At 47.5% G+C, this 13,653-nt stretch overlaps 1 protein-coding gene across 1 annotated transcript; it reads left to right on the top strand.

The window, feature by feature from the left end:
* Positions 1-1,667: 1,667 nt before the first annotated feature.
* On the top strand, positions 1,668-13,285 carry ELOA (elongin A). The gene is made up of 11 exons (XM_061569366.1): positions 1,668-1,769; positions 2,492-2,548; positions 3,345-3,478; positions 3,662-4,436; positions 5,681-5,795; positions 6,995-7,150; positions 7,356-7,453; positions 8,330-8,510; positions 11,549-11,669; positions 12,097-12,263; positions 12,391-13,285. Exons 1-11 carry the CDS (start codon positions 1,701-1,703, stop codon positions 12,450-12,452), a joined length of 1,935 nt encoding a protein of 644 aa, XP_061425350.1. The 5' UTR covers positions 1,668-1,700; the 3' UTR covers positions 12,453-13,285.
* The last annotated feature ends 368 nt before the right edge of the window (positions 13,286-13,653 follow it).

Genomic DNA, 13,653 nt, shown 5'->3' on the forward strand with positions numbered 1-13,653 from the left:
CAACAGAAGCATTTAATAAATACAATTTTAAAAATCCCTGCCACCGAGTTGTCTTTGACGTCCACGTCTATCCAGGAAGCAATGCCTGTCTGAGCCTCTGCGGTATGCCACATATCATCTTTTGCACTGCCTGCCTCCCACTTCACACAAGCACCTGAATGGGGCAACCTCGGCTCCTCCCCATGTTTAACAATGGTGTTCTTTATGCTTGCTTTAAACAACATCATCTCACCTATTTCAGAATGGCTATACAAAATGTTACTATTATGGCAAAGGAACATCGAAGATGCTTGGCTTTCTTTGCCCAAGCCTTGAACAATGTTTTGATAGACAAAGTCAACATTCATCCGAAGTTGTAATGCAGTGATACTCTGATTTACGTCTCCCCTTTTTACGTCATTTTGCAAATACGTCACTAATACCGCTACCTGATTTGCATTGCCTCAACTCACATGTCGCTAACAGCATCCGTCCTTTATCATATCCGTCACCTCCGCATGCACTTCTACCTACCCTGGAAATTGCTTTCATTTACGTTTTGATATTCGTTGCACATTTCAGAACGCGTGCCCAATGTAAACCGGGGTGCTACTGTATTTACTTTATTGCTGTCTTTTCGAGGGTGGAGCACCCAATTCCTACCAACAACTCTACACTTGTGTCAATGACACTGCCTTAAAATAAATAATAGGCCATGGCCCTTCATAACTGGCCAGAGAGTGGGTTTTACGATTTGGAGACCACACCTTGGGACCTGAATGAAGATAATACGATTTTCGAATGTTTCCTGATGAACAGTTTTAAAATTGACATGTAGAGTTACCTGTTTGTAGTTATTAACAGACACTTAAATAATTAATGTTTGAAATTAACAAATTTTTATTAAATGCAAAATTATGAAATGTTGCCGGCACATTGCACTATGTGAGGTCAATGGTATCGTGACCGTAATCCACTTACGATGCATCTTGGGCCCAACTGTAAACTCATTTGGGTTAGATAAGCTCTCAAGAGGGGACTTGCAAATGGCCCTGAACCTATGAAAACATGTTTCTGATACAATTTGAAAGATAGTTTTATTTGAGTGATTTGTTTTAGCCCTTGCCATCCAATTCTACAGCGTAGCCAGATGTGTAATGTATACTAATGTGAATTCCAAATATGAAAATGATATTGCCCTCTTGGGGTAGGCAGGCAGGCAGGATGCGATGATGTGGAGGTACAGATTGGAATGAGCTGTTCACATGGGCATGGAGCAGTGCCCATAAGTTTAAGTCCTGAGCCACTGGTGAAGATTCTACATGCTTACGGCGGGGACAAGTTAATCCATAGGACTACAGTACAGTTATGTTGACTTCCCCGCAAAGTGCGAATTGTATCACCCCTGATGGGCTGAGTCCACCACCCAAACAGGATTTGGACTCGCCGCTGAGCAATCCGACTTGGTTAACTCAGGCAAACCGTCCTTTGTCAAGGGATTGATCATGACTGGTGATGATGGTTCGAAACCGAAACAGTACCGGCACGGCTCGGGTCTGGTGACAAAGTGGTCGTGGAAACGCGTCATGTTCCGGAAGTGGCGTCTCCTCCCCCCGCCTCCTCCCGCAGCCCCGCCCCTCACAAAGCCCCGCCCCCTTCCGCCACTTGACCCCCCCTCGCACCCGCGGCATTCTCTTCCGGGGCGGCTGTGTGCGGGTGTCATGGCCTCCGTGTACGACGAGGTGGCGATCCTCCAGGGCCGCCTCCAGCGCGAGAAGCATGGGGACAAGGTGAGGGTGGTGGCGAGGCTGGTGGTGAGGTGGTGGAGTGAAATGTCGAGTTGAGGGTGGTGAGACGAAGGGGTGAAGCAAAGGGGTGGTGAGGTGAGTGGTTAGGTGAAGGAGTGGAGTTCAAGTTGATTTTATTTAACCGAGTGAGAACTGGAGAAACCAGGATAGTCTCGTTTACAATCATGATCGTGGGGTATCAGCCTGCCAGTAGAGGGCGATAATTGCCGCTATGTATTCAATTGAGTAATGTTTCGAACTTAACCAAATGTGAACCCAGACATCGGCACACAATGGCCTATCGCGAATGACGTTAGGGGTTCTGTTAGTGCGCTGTGCCTATTGCCACAGTTACTGCACCCCAAGTTGTAATCAGGGCGGCCGCAGGATTCGCACCGTGACCCTCGGCTGCAAACGGCGACCGTGACACCTGCTCGGCCGCGTCACCTCTGGGCGGGTTGAGGAGTCGGTGAGGTGTCATGCGGTGGTGAGGGTGTGATGGTGGTGAACGGGTGGGTATGGGTGTCCCAGTGGTCTCTTGTCATCCCGTGAGTTTCTGGGCAGCCTCCTATTCATTACCCCTTCTCCCCCATCTTCACATACCTCTTCACCTCTTCAATGTCCTTCGCCGAGTGATGTCTAAGACTTGAGGGTGGTGGTGGTGGCTTGTGTGGGCTCACAACGTCGTGCGATAACCTGCAGTCACCGCTGTTGCTGCATTCCAGGTTTTAAAGATTTTGAAGAAACTGCACGCTTTGCCAGTCACGGTTGAGATTTTGGCGGTAGGTTTCCGTCCTTACGTCCACTCTAAAAAGCGCACGTTTATTTTGTGTTTCCCTTGTGAAGATTGGGAGACTCAATTTTGTAGCCAAAATGTAGGCCGTTGTAAAGATGACAAATTACTGTTTTCAGATTGACAGGACTTGTTTTTACATTTGGAACATTTCACTCAGTCACTGTTATTTCATTTCCATGAATGTTTCTCCAACGTATTGAATTCTAAATTTGTTTTTCTCCGAAATAAAATGGACAAATACATTTTAGTTTCTTGATAGGATGTGTAATATGTTTTATGTTTCTTAATGGGATGGGTAAATTTGTATCCACTTTATTGGTTTTTCAAATAACTTTTATTTGAATACTGCATGTGAATGACCCGAATGCAAAAGGGAATTGTAAACTTGATAAGAGACTGCATCTAGTAGTAACATGGAGCACACTGTTCATGTCATGGCCACACGGAAAATAGGCGGCGACAGCCCAGTGGTAACGTGTTCCCCACTTGTAGAGGTATGTGGTTATAATCTGGCAGGCCTCCCTCTAAATACCACTGGTGTATTCAGCAAAAAAAGTAGCTTTCTGCTTCAAAGTGGATGTTAAAGATTTTGTGACGTCACGTTTCAAATTCGCTAACTTTGAAAAAAACATTTGCAAATTAATTAATTTTGAAACGCAAAGCAATCATCGCCCCCTACTTTGAACATTTGACAGGACCCTCCTGAAAATAAATCTTGAGACTCATTGGAAGGTTTTCTTGTACACAAGCATGTGAATAATCAATGATGTAATTGCGCACAGGAAACGGGCGTTGGAAAATCGGTGAACTCTCTGCGTAAAGATCCACGCGTGGGTGACGTGGCACGAGCGCTGGTCCTGGAATGGAAGAAGCTGGTGCCCCAGGATGAATGTGCGCCCCGTCCCATCTCCCATCGGTGGGTACTCTTCCTGAGAGGCAATGTGAGCGCTGGAGAACCAGGTGAGCGCTTGTGCGCACTGGTTCACAGGACACTGCTGTCAATTTTTCATTGGTCTTGAAACAGCAGATGCCATCACAAATGCTGAGCTCAAGTGAGCTCAATCGCATAAAACATATCTCATATTCTTTTGTGAAACAGGAGTGTGGAGCATGGCAGGAGAGACCAGCGGTATCCCGAGTACACAGCGGAGAACGCTCCAAGTGGCAAGTATTCCCAGGAGGGCGACGGGGACTCGGACATGGAAGACAGAGCGCCTCCACAAAGCTTTGTGCGTCAGGATCACGCGGCCCACAACAATATCGTCCACAAGCGACATGCGAACAAGGGCGGTGCGTGCGACATGAGGACCGTAAAGACAGTGTCCAGAGAGGGACTCCACACCACGTCAAAATCAAACAGCTCTGAGGACTTGACAGAAAAATCCGAGCTTCCCACGCCATCACTGGGAAAGAGCACACAAAAGCAGAAACACACGTCTGGGGATGGGAGAACAAAACACAAGGCAAGCAGGACTGAGCAGCAAACAGACATTCCCAGCACCAGAGCCGAGTTCAGCAGCAGAGATTCTCGAAAGGAAAGTAAGATGAAGCCTGAGAGGCAAGTGGCTCCGAGACATTCCAAGGGCTCTCTGCTGAGCGATGATGACTTTGACAGTCCCACCATGCCCTTTGAGTCCTACCTCAGCTACGACCAGCCACAGAAGAAAAAGAAAAAAAGATGTAATGAGGAGCCGGTTGGTGAGAAACTGTGGCGCAGCATGGCGCCGGCAGCAGAGGCAGTGGACCGAGCGAAGGGGGATGGCAGTGCGGAGTGTGTGGAGCCAGTGCCTGAAAGGGCATCGAGGAAACAGCCAGCAAACTCGGAAGGTCAGCGGAGACTCGAGAACCCCTCCTGTGCCTCCAGATCCAATAAGGCAAGTATTCCCATGCACACGGCCGTACCTCGTGCACTAACACACTCGCTGAGCACAGTGTAGTCAGATGGTCAAGGCACAGGATTCGGAGGTATCCCTGGAGCCTGCAAGAGTCTGGGAGGAAGCCACAGGGTCTGCAAGGGTCTGAGTGGTTTCTCCTCCAGGCCGGCCTGTACAGTAATACGAAGGTGCGGTAGCTGCTGGATGTCAGCGTGCTCTATTTAACACAGAGCCCCTCGAACACGAGAGACGAGGTTAGCAGCTTGGCCCAGCGGCAGGACGTGTACCATTTCCTGCAGAGGTTCGCGTTTTTAATCCAGCAGGGCGCCCTGTTTTATACTGCTGGTGTAAACATGCGCCGTCGGTTTCACAGTGGATATTAAAGATACAGTGACATTCGAAGAGTATGCCCTTGTGTGCTCGAGTCTAGGTCCAAATTTGTTGAATAAAAAATTGTATCGCAAATCACTTAATTGGTAAACACATAGCAGTCATCACCTCCTACTGTAAAAACACAACAGGACTCTGCTGAAAAAATACTCTATAGACAGTAAGGCTTTCCTGGATAATCAAGGTAATAATTATGTACATCTATGCTGACATTATGTACATATACCAGATGGCTGCTGTTCTGAGGCACATTTAAACAGTACCTGAGGTAACCTCAGCTGTTCGGGTAAAGCCTTTAGAAGAGTTTTACATTCATTGCAAACTTGTTACCACTACTGTTTGAGTACTGTGTCATCCATAAATTCCACAAAAGTGAGTATATTTGTGTACGGGTACACTGAATCCACAGTCTAACTTACTAGAAAAGCACAATTTCCTTCTATACAAATCAGCATTTAATGCCATCAGTTCCTCCCACATAACTATATCACCCGAAAAGCATCCTGATCTTGTCCGATCTCGGAAGGCACGCAGGGTTGAGCCCGGAGAGTGCTTGGATGGGCGGCCACCTTGCATAACAGGTGTCATGTGCTGTGGGGTTATGTCGTGGGCAGCAAGGACATTTCAAAAAAGTCAATTGCTGCAGAATACTATTTTTATACATGCGGGAAACGTTATGAGGACAGTCAAGAAAAGTGAAAATATTTTAAGTTCTGAGACAGTGGAAACGAGATGAGAGATGCAGGAAAATGCACGGGATGTAACAGGTTTCCCTCCAGTCACTTGTTAAGTGGTAAGCAGCAGGTCACGAAGACCATGGGCCTTGTGGTTTAGAGCTCCCTCTCTGCCTCCAGCACAAGTACGAGGTGGTGCCCTCGCTTCCGGACATCACGCTGCCCCTCATTCAACCGAACTACCGGCCCCTGCCCTCGGCAGAGCTCCTTGAGCTCTCACCACAAAAGAAGAAAGGTAATGTCGTGCCACCCCCCTCGTGTCACCCTCGTGTCACCCTCATCGTGTCACCCTCATCGTGTCATCATAGTGTATCCCCCATTGTCACCCTAAAGCACTGCACCTTGACCTTTTACCTTATTGCTGCACCTGTTTAACCGTACGTACACGCGCTGTCTCCTTCACAGTGGACGTTGCATATCCTTTGACGTTATTCGAAGATGAGTAGGCCATGTTTGCTGGCATCATCGTTCAAATTTGAAGTATTCCTCGCAAATTCTTTGCAGAGGCAAATGGCAACATCGCTTCCTTTCTGGTAAACTAGTATCCACTTGCAGCCGGTGCGGTGTTTCTCCTTGTGCCTCACAGGGACACTTGCCATTACGGTGTCCCCTAGGCTATTAGTATACTGGAAAAGGTTGTGGTAGGCAAATCCGCGGTTGGTAAAGTACAGGGCCTATGGGATATCAGGAGGGGTTTGGGGAACCATGACCACGGTAAGACTCATAGCTATATTAACATAATAAAACATAAATAAACATTAACTTTACATACCTTTAATATTCAGGGTAGAAGTCCATGATTATGACGATGATGGGGGAAGGGGTAGTTAGGAGAAGGGGCTCAGCCCAACTTCCTCTTCTTCCTCCAGGTGACCAGTGACAGATGAGTGGGCAGCCACAGAGGCAAGCACAGTGGCGCTGCTGGCTGAATCAGTGGTGTTGATCCGGCCAGCAGCAGTTATGTTCACTTTAGCACTTTTAGAAGCACTGCCAGCAAGAGTAGCGACGCTGTCTATGCGCTGCGAGAATCGCAACAAAGCAGATGGACAATTGATCAGTTTCAAAGCGCTATGCGTAGCGCAGTGGAGTGGAGAACCATGGCCGTGCAAAATTTGTCATTGCGTGTTGCGGACTCCTGCTTACCCGTGGATTTTCAAAATTTCCTAGGTGCATTTGGTAAATTGGTATCCAAATAATAAACTCTGTATACATGAATTCCGTGGTTGGCGAGGAATTGCTGTATATAAACACAATCACAGCTGGACATTGGGATAATTGAGAGTTGCGGAGGCATTTAAACACGCTCTAAATGCCAATCCTTATGTTATCGTTATGTTGCCACCCATGTATTGTCAGCCTCGTCGTGTTGTCGTCATCACGTTCCGTCACTCTCAACATCGTGTTGCGTTCACCGTGTCGTGTTGTCTCGTGCAGTGTTGCAGAGCTCTGTGGCTCCACTGGAGGATGGCTTCACAGGGAAACGCCTGAACAGCAAGATGGCTGTGTACTCGGGCACCAAGACGGCCTTCTTACCCAAGATGATGTCGCTGTACGAGCAATGCCTGCGCGTGCTGCAGAACAACATCGACTGTGAGTGCACACGAGCACGCTTTTCCCTCCACTGCGCCATGGCGCAAAAACCCCACCACATAAGTCGTAGCGATGAGCATCATGAACGCTGTTTGCAGCATCACCGGCTGTGTGCACGCTCTCTGGGTGCCACGCTCGCACGACTCTGTCACGTTGCCTTCACACAAGTGGGTAACGTCGCTCTGTTGACTGCCTCTGGCCGCAGCCATTCACGAGGTTGGCGGGGTGCCCTATGACATACTGGTGCCAGTGCTGCTGCGTTGCACGCCGGAGCAGCTCTACCGCATTGAAGACTGCAACCCGGTATGTGGCACACGTCCGGGCTTGCACAGATGTCACAATACATTTAAAATTGACTCTCTCACACACATCAATGTAGTGCCTCCAATGGCAGCATAGTTCATGTGAACCAATTACAAATACATCAATCCACAATAGTAGATTTTTACACTCGTGTTACACGCTTAAATAATGTATGTAACAATTGATTTTTAGAGCTTTATGCATCTGTATTATAAAACCAGATAGTTGGAGACTATCAGGGCAGATGTTGGAGGACACTGTGTGTCACGAGTACAGCAGCTGTGGGATCTGGTGGAGGGGAGAACGCATTGGCAAGGTGTGGTTAAATCTTAACTTTGGAGCTTTCGTGACTGCAGGAATTATTCTTTGGTTCTTTCGGTAAAGTCACGTATAAAGAAAAAATAATAAATTAAATAATAGCATACGACGTTTCGATTGCAACACAAGCAATCATCATCAGGTATAATGAAATAGCGACATAAAATCTAACCAGAAAAAATTATAGACAGACATATAAGCAGACAGATATCACCAAGATACACAGAGCGGGCAACACAGGTACAGAGAGGGGTGATCGTCTCTGTGGGGTGGCCTTAAATAGACAGAGGGGGGCGGAGGCAGCGAGAGGGAGGGGTTAGAGAAAAAGGTGTGGTTGCATCAGCGGCTTTGGCCACGATGACAATTTGATCTTGATAAGCCTACCAGAGTAATAAAGAGTGCACGTTGATGTCGCATTTATACAACTGATGGCCTCATCCATCAAGAGCTGTGGCCAAGCCACCTCCACTATTGCATGCCATCTGCCAGCGCTATGGACGCAGGTTTGATTGAGTAGCGCCGGGTGGGCGGTTGTGCTGAACACTTTTTTGCTGATAGAGCTTTGTGGAGGAGACGACTGAGCTGTGGGCGGGACACTGCGCGCGAGATTTCCGCAACGAGACGAGGCAGGAGTACGAATCGTGGCGAGAGCTGTACCTGCGCAAGTACGAAGAGCGGGAAGCACGCCTCAAGCGACTCACCCAGTCCATCAGCAGCACCCACTCCAGCAAACCTAAAGGTACGATGAAAGTTGATGTCGTTTCACCAGGTAAGAGAAAGCAAGAGGTGAGGATTGTAATAATCTTACCTATATAAGTCGTTTTCTGTCTGTCTGTGTACGCAACTTGTGATGCTTTTAACTCACAGGCTGTGGGGTTCATGTTTCAAAAAAGTACCCAGATACCACGCGATAAGCCCCGGGGTGAGCCGGCGCTATTCGTATTTCACATCCGTCAACTTTAACGTAGTTAAATTAACAATTTATTACTATTATATTACTACGCTGAACACACGCCAAAGCATGCATCTCCGTGTGCGCGAGAACGCTGACACGTTCCCATGGCAAGGCACACACGCGATCGGTGGGGGAAGGGGGGAATTTGCGTACAAAATTCAAAAAGAATACACACAACGCTGAGGTAAATTCTTCAAAGTGTGATGTCCTCTTCTCCCCCCCCCCACTCCAATGTGTGCACTTACTACTATTGGGTCGGTAGATACTACAACTGGAGTGCGGGTGGGGGGGGTAGTCGCCCAGCCCCAGCCGGCCAAGGTGCCACCTCGGCCAGCTGCAGTCACGAAAGATTTAAGTCAAGATATCCTAGATACTATCATAGAGTCGATATATACTATTATAGAGTCGGTAGATACTACTGCAGAGTCGGTAGATACTGCAATAGAGTCAGTAGATATTACTGTAGAGTCAACAGATACTGATATAGAGTTAGTAGTTACGACTATAGTCAGATACTACGATAGAGTCAGTAGATACTACTATAGAGTCGGTATATACTACTGTAGCGTTAGTAGTTACTACTATAGTAATTGGATACTACTATAGAGTCAGTCGTTACTACTATAGAGTCGGTAGATACTACTGCAGTCAGTAGATACTACTACGGTCAGTAGATGCTACTATAGAGTCACTATATACTACTATACAGTCAGTAGATGCTACTATAGAGTCAGTAGAGACTACTCACTCTATTGTATGTAGGGTGTGTAGGTAAACAGTGAGGGAAAAAAGTATTTGATCCCCTACTGATTTTGTATGTTTTCCCACTGACAAAGAAATGATCAGTCTATAATTTTATGGTAGGTTTATTTGAACAGTGAGAGACAGAATAACAACAAAACAATCCAGAAAAACGCATGTCAAAAATGTTATAAATTGATTTGCATTTTAATGAGGGAAATAATTATTTGACCCCCTCTCAATCAGATTTCTGGCTCCTAGGTGTCTTTTATACAGGTAACGAGCTGAGATTAGGAGCACACTCTTAAAGGGAGTGCTCCTAATCTCAGCTTGTTACCTGTATAAAAGACACCTGTTCACAGAAGCAATCAATCAGATTCCAAACTCTCCACCATGGCCAAGACCAAAGAGCTCTCCAAGGATGTCAGGGACAAGATTGTAGACCTACACAAGGCTGGAATGGGCTACAAGACCATCGCCAAGCAGCTTGGTGAGAAGGTGACAACAGTTGGTGCGATTATTCGCAAATGGAAGAAACCCAAAAGAACTGTCAATCTCCCTCGGCCTGGGGCTCCATGCAAGATCTCACCTCGTGGAGTTGCAATTATCATGAGAACGGTGAGGAATCAGCCCAGAACTACACGGGAGGATCTTGTCAATAATCTCAAGGCAGCTGGGACCATAGTCACCAAGAAAACAGTTGGTAACACACTACGCAGTGAAGGACTGAAATCCTGCAGCGCCCACAATGTCCCCCCGCTCAAGAAAGCACATATACATGCCCGTCTGAAGTTTGCCAATGAACATCTGAATGATTCAGAGGACAACTGGGTGAAAGTGTTGTGGTCAGATGAGACCAAAATGGAGCTCTTTGGCATCAACTCAACTCGCCGTGTTTGGAGGAGGAGGAATGCTGCCTATGACCCCAAGAACACCATCCCCACCGTCAAATATGGAAGTGGAAACATTATGCTTTGGGGGTGTTTTTCTGCTAAGGTGACAGGACAACTTCACCGCATCAAAGGAACGATGGACGGGGCCATGTACCGTCAAATCTTTGGTGAGAACCTCCTTCCCTCAGCCAGGGCATTGAAAATGGGTCGTGGATGGGTATTCCAGCATGACAATGACCCAAAACACACGGCCAAGGCAACAAAGGAGTGGCTCAAGAAGAAGCACATTAAGGTCCTGGAGTGGCCTAGCCAGTCTCCAGACCTTAATCCCATAGAAAATCTGTGGAGGGAGCTGAAGGTTCGAGTTGCCAAACGTCAGCCTCGAAACCTTAATGACTTGGAGAAGATCTGCAAAGAGGAGTGGGACAAAATCCCTCCTGAGATGTGTGCAAACCTGGTGGCCAACTACAAGAAACGTCTGACCTCTGTGATTGCCAACAAGGGTTTTGCCACCAAGTACTAAGTCATGTTTTGCAGAGGGGTCAAATACTTATTTCCCTCATTAAAATGCAAATCAATTTATAACATTTTTCACATGCGTTTTTCTGGATTGTCTCTCACTGTTCAAATAAACCTACCATTAAAATTATAGACTGATCATATCGTTGTCAGTGGGCAAACGTACAAAATCAGCAGGGGATCAAATACTTTTTCCCTCACTGTATATGCCTACGCGGGGGTAAAAATATTTTATGAGGGGGGGGGGGGGTCGACAATTTTCGAAAATCTTTTAGATCAACTATTTACCCCCCACTTTTTTTTGGACTTCTGCAAGCCTCTTATAATTTTGTTGACAAATGGACAGACAAACGGCATGCCAGGCTTTCACAATAGCTTAGTATTTGTGGATGTATGTTTTTAAGAGAAATTTCGAAATATATTCTTCCCCCGGGCAACACCGGGTACTTCCCGCTAGTGTAAAAGCAAATATAAATTGTCGTGAAAACAACTGCGGCACAGAAGAGTCCTCAAGGACATTTTTGAAGCGATGGAATTCCATGTGTTTGGGGCATTTAAGAGGGCCCAGCAATGCGCAGAGAGCCAGGGCACCAAAAGCGCCACGTGACGTGTCTGTGTGTCGGTGTCACCGGGTGACGCGTTGGTTTTTCTGGGTCGGTGTCCATCTAGGGCGCCAGGTCAAGTTGGCATTTGTGAACACAACGGTGAAGCCACCGCGTGATGTGCGCCGTAAACAGGAGCGTCACGGCACGGGGCGTCCCACGCCTTTCGGTGCTACCGAGCGCTTACGGTACTCCTCAGCGGCAAAACATTGCGCCAACACTTTGCGGAAACACATTGCAGCTGTATGATCCATGCTTGTTGGTGTGCATGTGTCAGTCATCTCAGTAAGTTAACCCATAACACCTGGATCTGTCCCGTGACCTGCTAGTAAGCCTCCAAAACTGTGTGTGGTCTCAAAGGTGCATCTAGACTTGCACAAGCCCTGTGGTGACGTCACCACTGACTTCGTGGCAAATGGCAGCTGTTGTGCTAGTGAGGGTAAGAGTGTCCTATCCATTGTTTGTGCATATGGCAGTGTTTTGGGAGCTACTGTATGAGTGTGTATGCTGTACTGGTATTGTGTGGTGTGTGCTGCATGTGTGAATGTTGATATAGTAGTAGGTGCTGTGCTGGTTGTATTGTGTTTGTTTTATGATCCCTGTTGTCCACTGCAGGGACAAGAATCCTGTTGCCTTGGTTCCGTTGGGTGGGGAGGGTCATGCAATGGCGAGTGCAGGTGGGAACTCCGATGGGACATCCGTTCGACCGCGCTCGCTCAGCCCAGTCCCAGGACCCTCCTCATCTGGGTCATCAGCAGGCGGAGATAAGAGACAAGTCAAAAGTATGGCGCCTGGGACCACCCGACCCAACCACTTATAATGCGCAGTAATCATTTAACTGTCATTTAACAAAACTCAAGTATTTTCCATGCGTTCCATATATAGAGGCTATCGCTTTGTCTTTTACAGAAGTCGCACCGATGATGGCAAAGACCCTGAAAGCTTTCAAGAACCGTTTTGGCAGGAGGTAGACGTGTGGCGTGGAGGGAAAAGCCGTGCGAAGCGTAGGCGCAGGACGGCGCCTGCACCTGGCAACGCTGCCGTGCTGCTTGAGCCCTGGGCCCCAGCCCTGCTCCTCGAACTGCTGCACCACTACACACATTCGGGCTGGCACTTCAAATTTTAGTTTTTAAAACTTTTTTTAATTTAAACACATTTTTAATATCCATAAAGGCTATCATTAAGAAACTGTAATGTGAATCAATGTTTGCAGTTTTCATCATGAAGTAATCAAGTGAGATGCAAACGATGGGGGAAGTTATAAGGAAGCACCTGGCTGCCTGCTGTTTCTTCATCACTCGGACCGATGCTTCATGCTGGTCAATCGTAGACGCTGCCGCTCTCTAATAATGGTGCCGTTTTTTCACTGAAGGAACGCAAGAGACCCGATATCGTTATATTTAATGTGGCAAAGGAAATTATTGTTGTCTTTAAAGAGATGGTTGGTGGCCATCTGCGCTTGTGATTGCAAACCGGGAGACCCTAATACATTTCCCGAGGCAAAATGCCACGAAGATTACAACTCGCACTAAAACTGTACCTAGAGAATGCTGCAGCGTCTTTAGGTTTCCGTTTTGTTACCCCTTCAACTGCGGTGCGTGTGGACAGAGAGGCTTGCCCATACTTCCCTGTGATGCGTGAACGTCCATGGGGCCTCGGAAGGGCTCGGGAAGGCAGTGCATTGGAACGTCCGATGTCGGTCATTTTCACAATGGAACAGCTGAGCCCGGCCAAACGTGTAGACATGTTACACCGTGGTGTAAAGTGTAACTTAATACATTGTAAAATAAAAACACGAATCGTAGCTCCTGGAGCTTCCAGAACATTTGTCTTATTCCGTGAGACTTGGGAAGGGCGACGACCCTGTCACGCGCTCCACGTCAAACGCAGCTCCGCTGCTCGCTAAAAACTTGTGGTCGGGCTGGGGTCTTGGTCGACACGTTGATTACCACCGTCACGTGTCTAGTCTGCTGCTGGAGCCAAATTCGGCTGCCCCACTACGAGGTGAATGGGTAAGTCCGTGTTGTGGCAGCAGCCGTGACGGACTCGTGCTGCTGCCAATGTGGAGTTCTGCTCGCAGCGAGAGGGCTTCAGGAGCGAGTCCATGTCGTATAAAAATACAATCACGACGTTTCTGGCGCAACACAAGCGTCCGTCATCAGGTGGGAAAGC

Source organism: Lethenteron reissneri, chromosome 43 (genome assembly GCF_015708825.2).
Source record: "Lethenteron reissneri isolate LAM-NWPU_2019-01 chromosome 43, ASM1570882v1, whole genome shotgun sequence".
Lineage (NCBI taxonomy): Eukaryota > Metazoa > Chordata > Hyperoartia > Petromyzontiformes > Petromyzontidae > Lethenteron > Lethenteron reissneri.

Bases quoted from the DNA above. Each gene is read 5' to 3' on its own strand.
- ELOA (XM_061569366.1), top strand. From the start codon at position 1,701: ATGGCCTCCGTGTACGACGAGGTGGCGATCCTCCAGGGCCGCCTCCAG. The intron at 5,796-6,994 runs GTAATGTCGTGC...TGTCTCGTGCAG, and splicing joins CTCACCACAAAAGAAGAAAG to TGTTGCAGAGCTCTGTGGCT. The intron at 8,511-11,548 runs GTACGATGAAAG...GTGTCCATCTAG, and splicing joins CCACTCCAGCAAACCTAAAG to GGCGCCAGGTCAAGTTGGCA.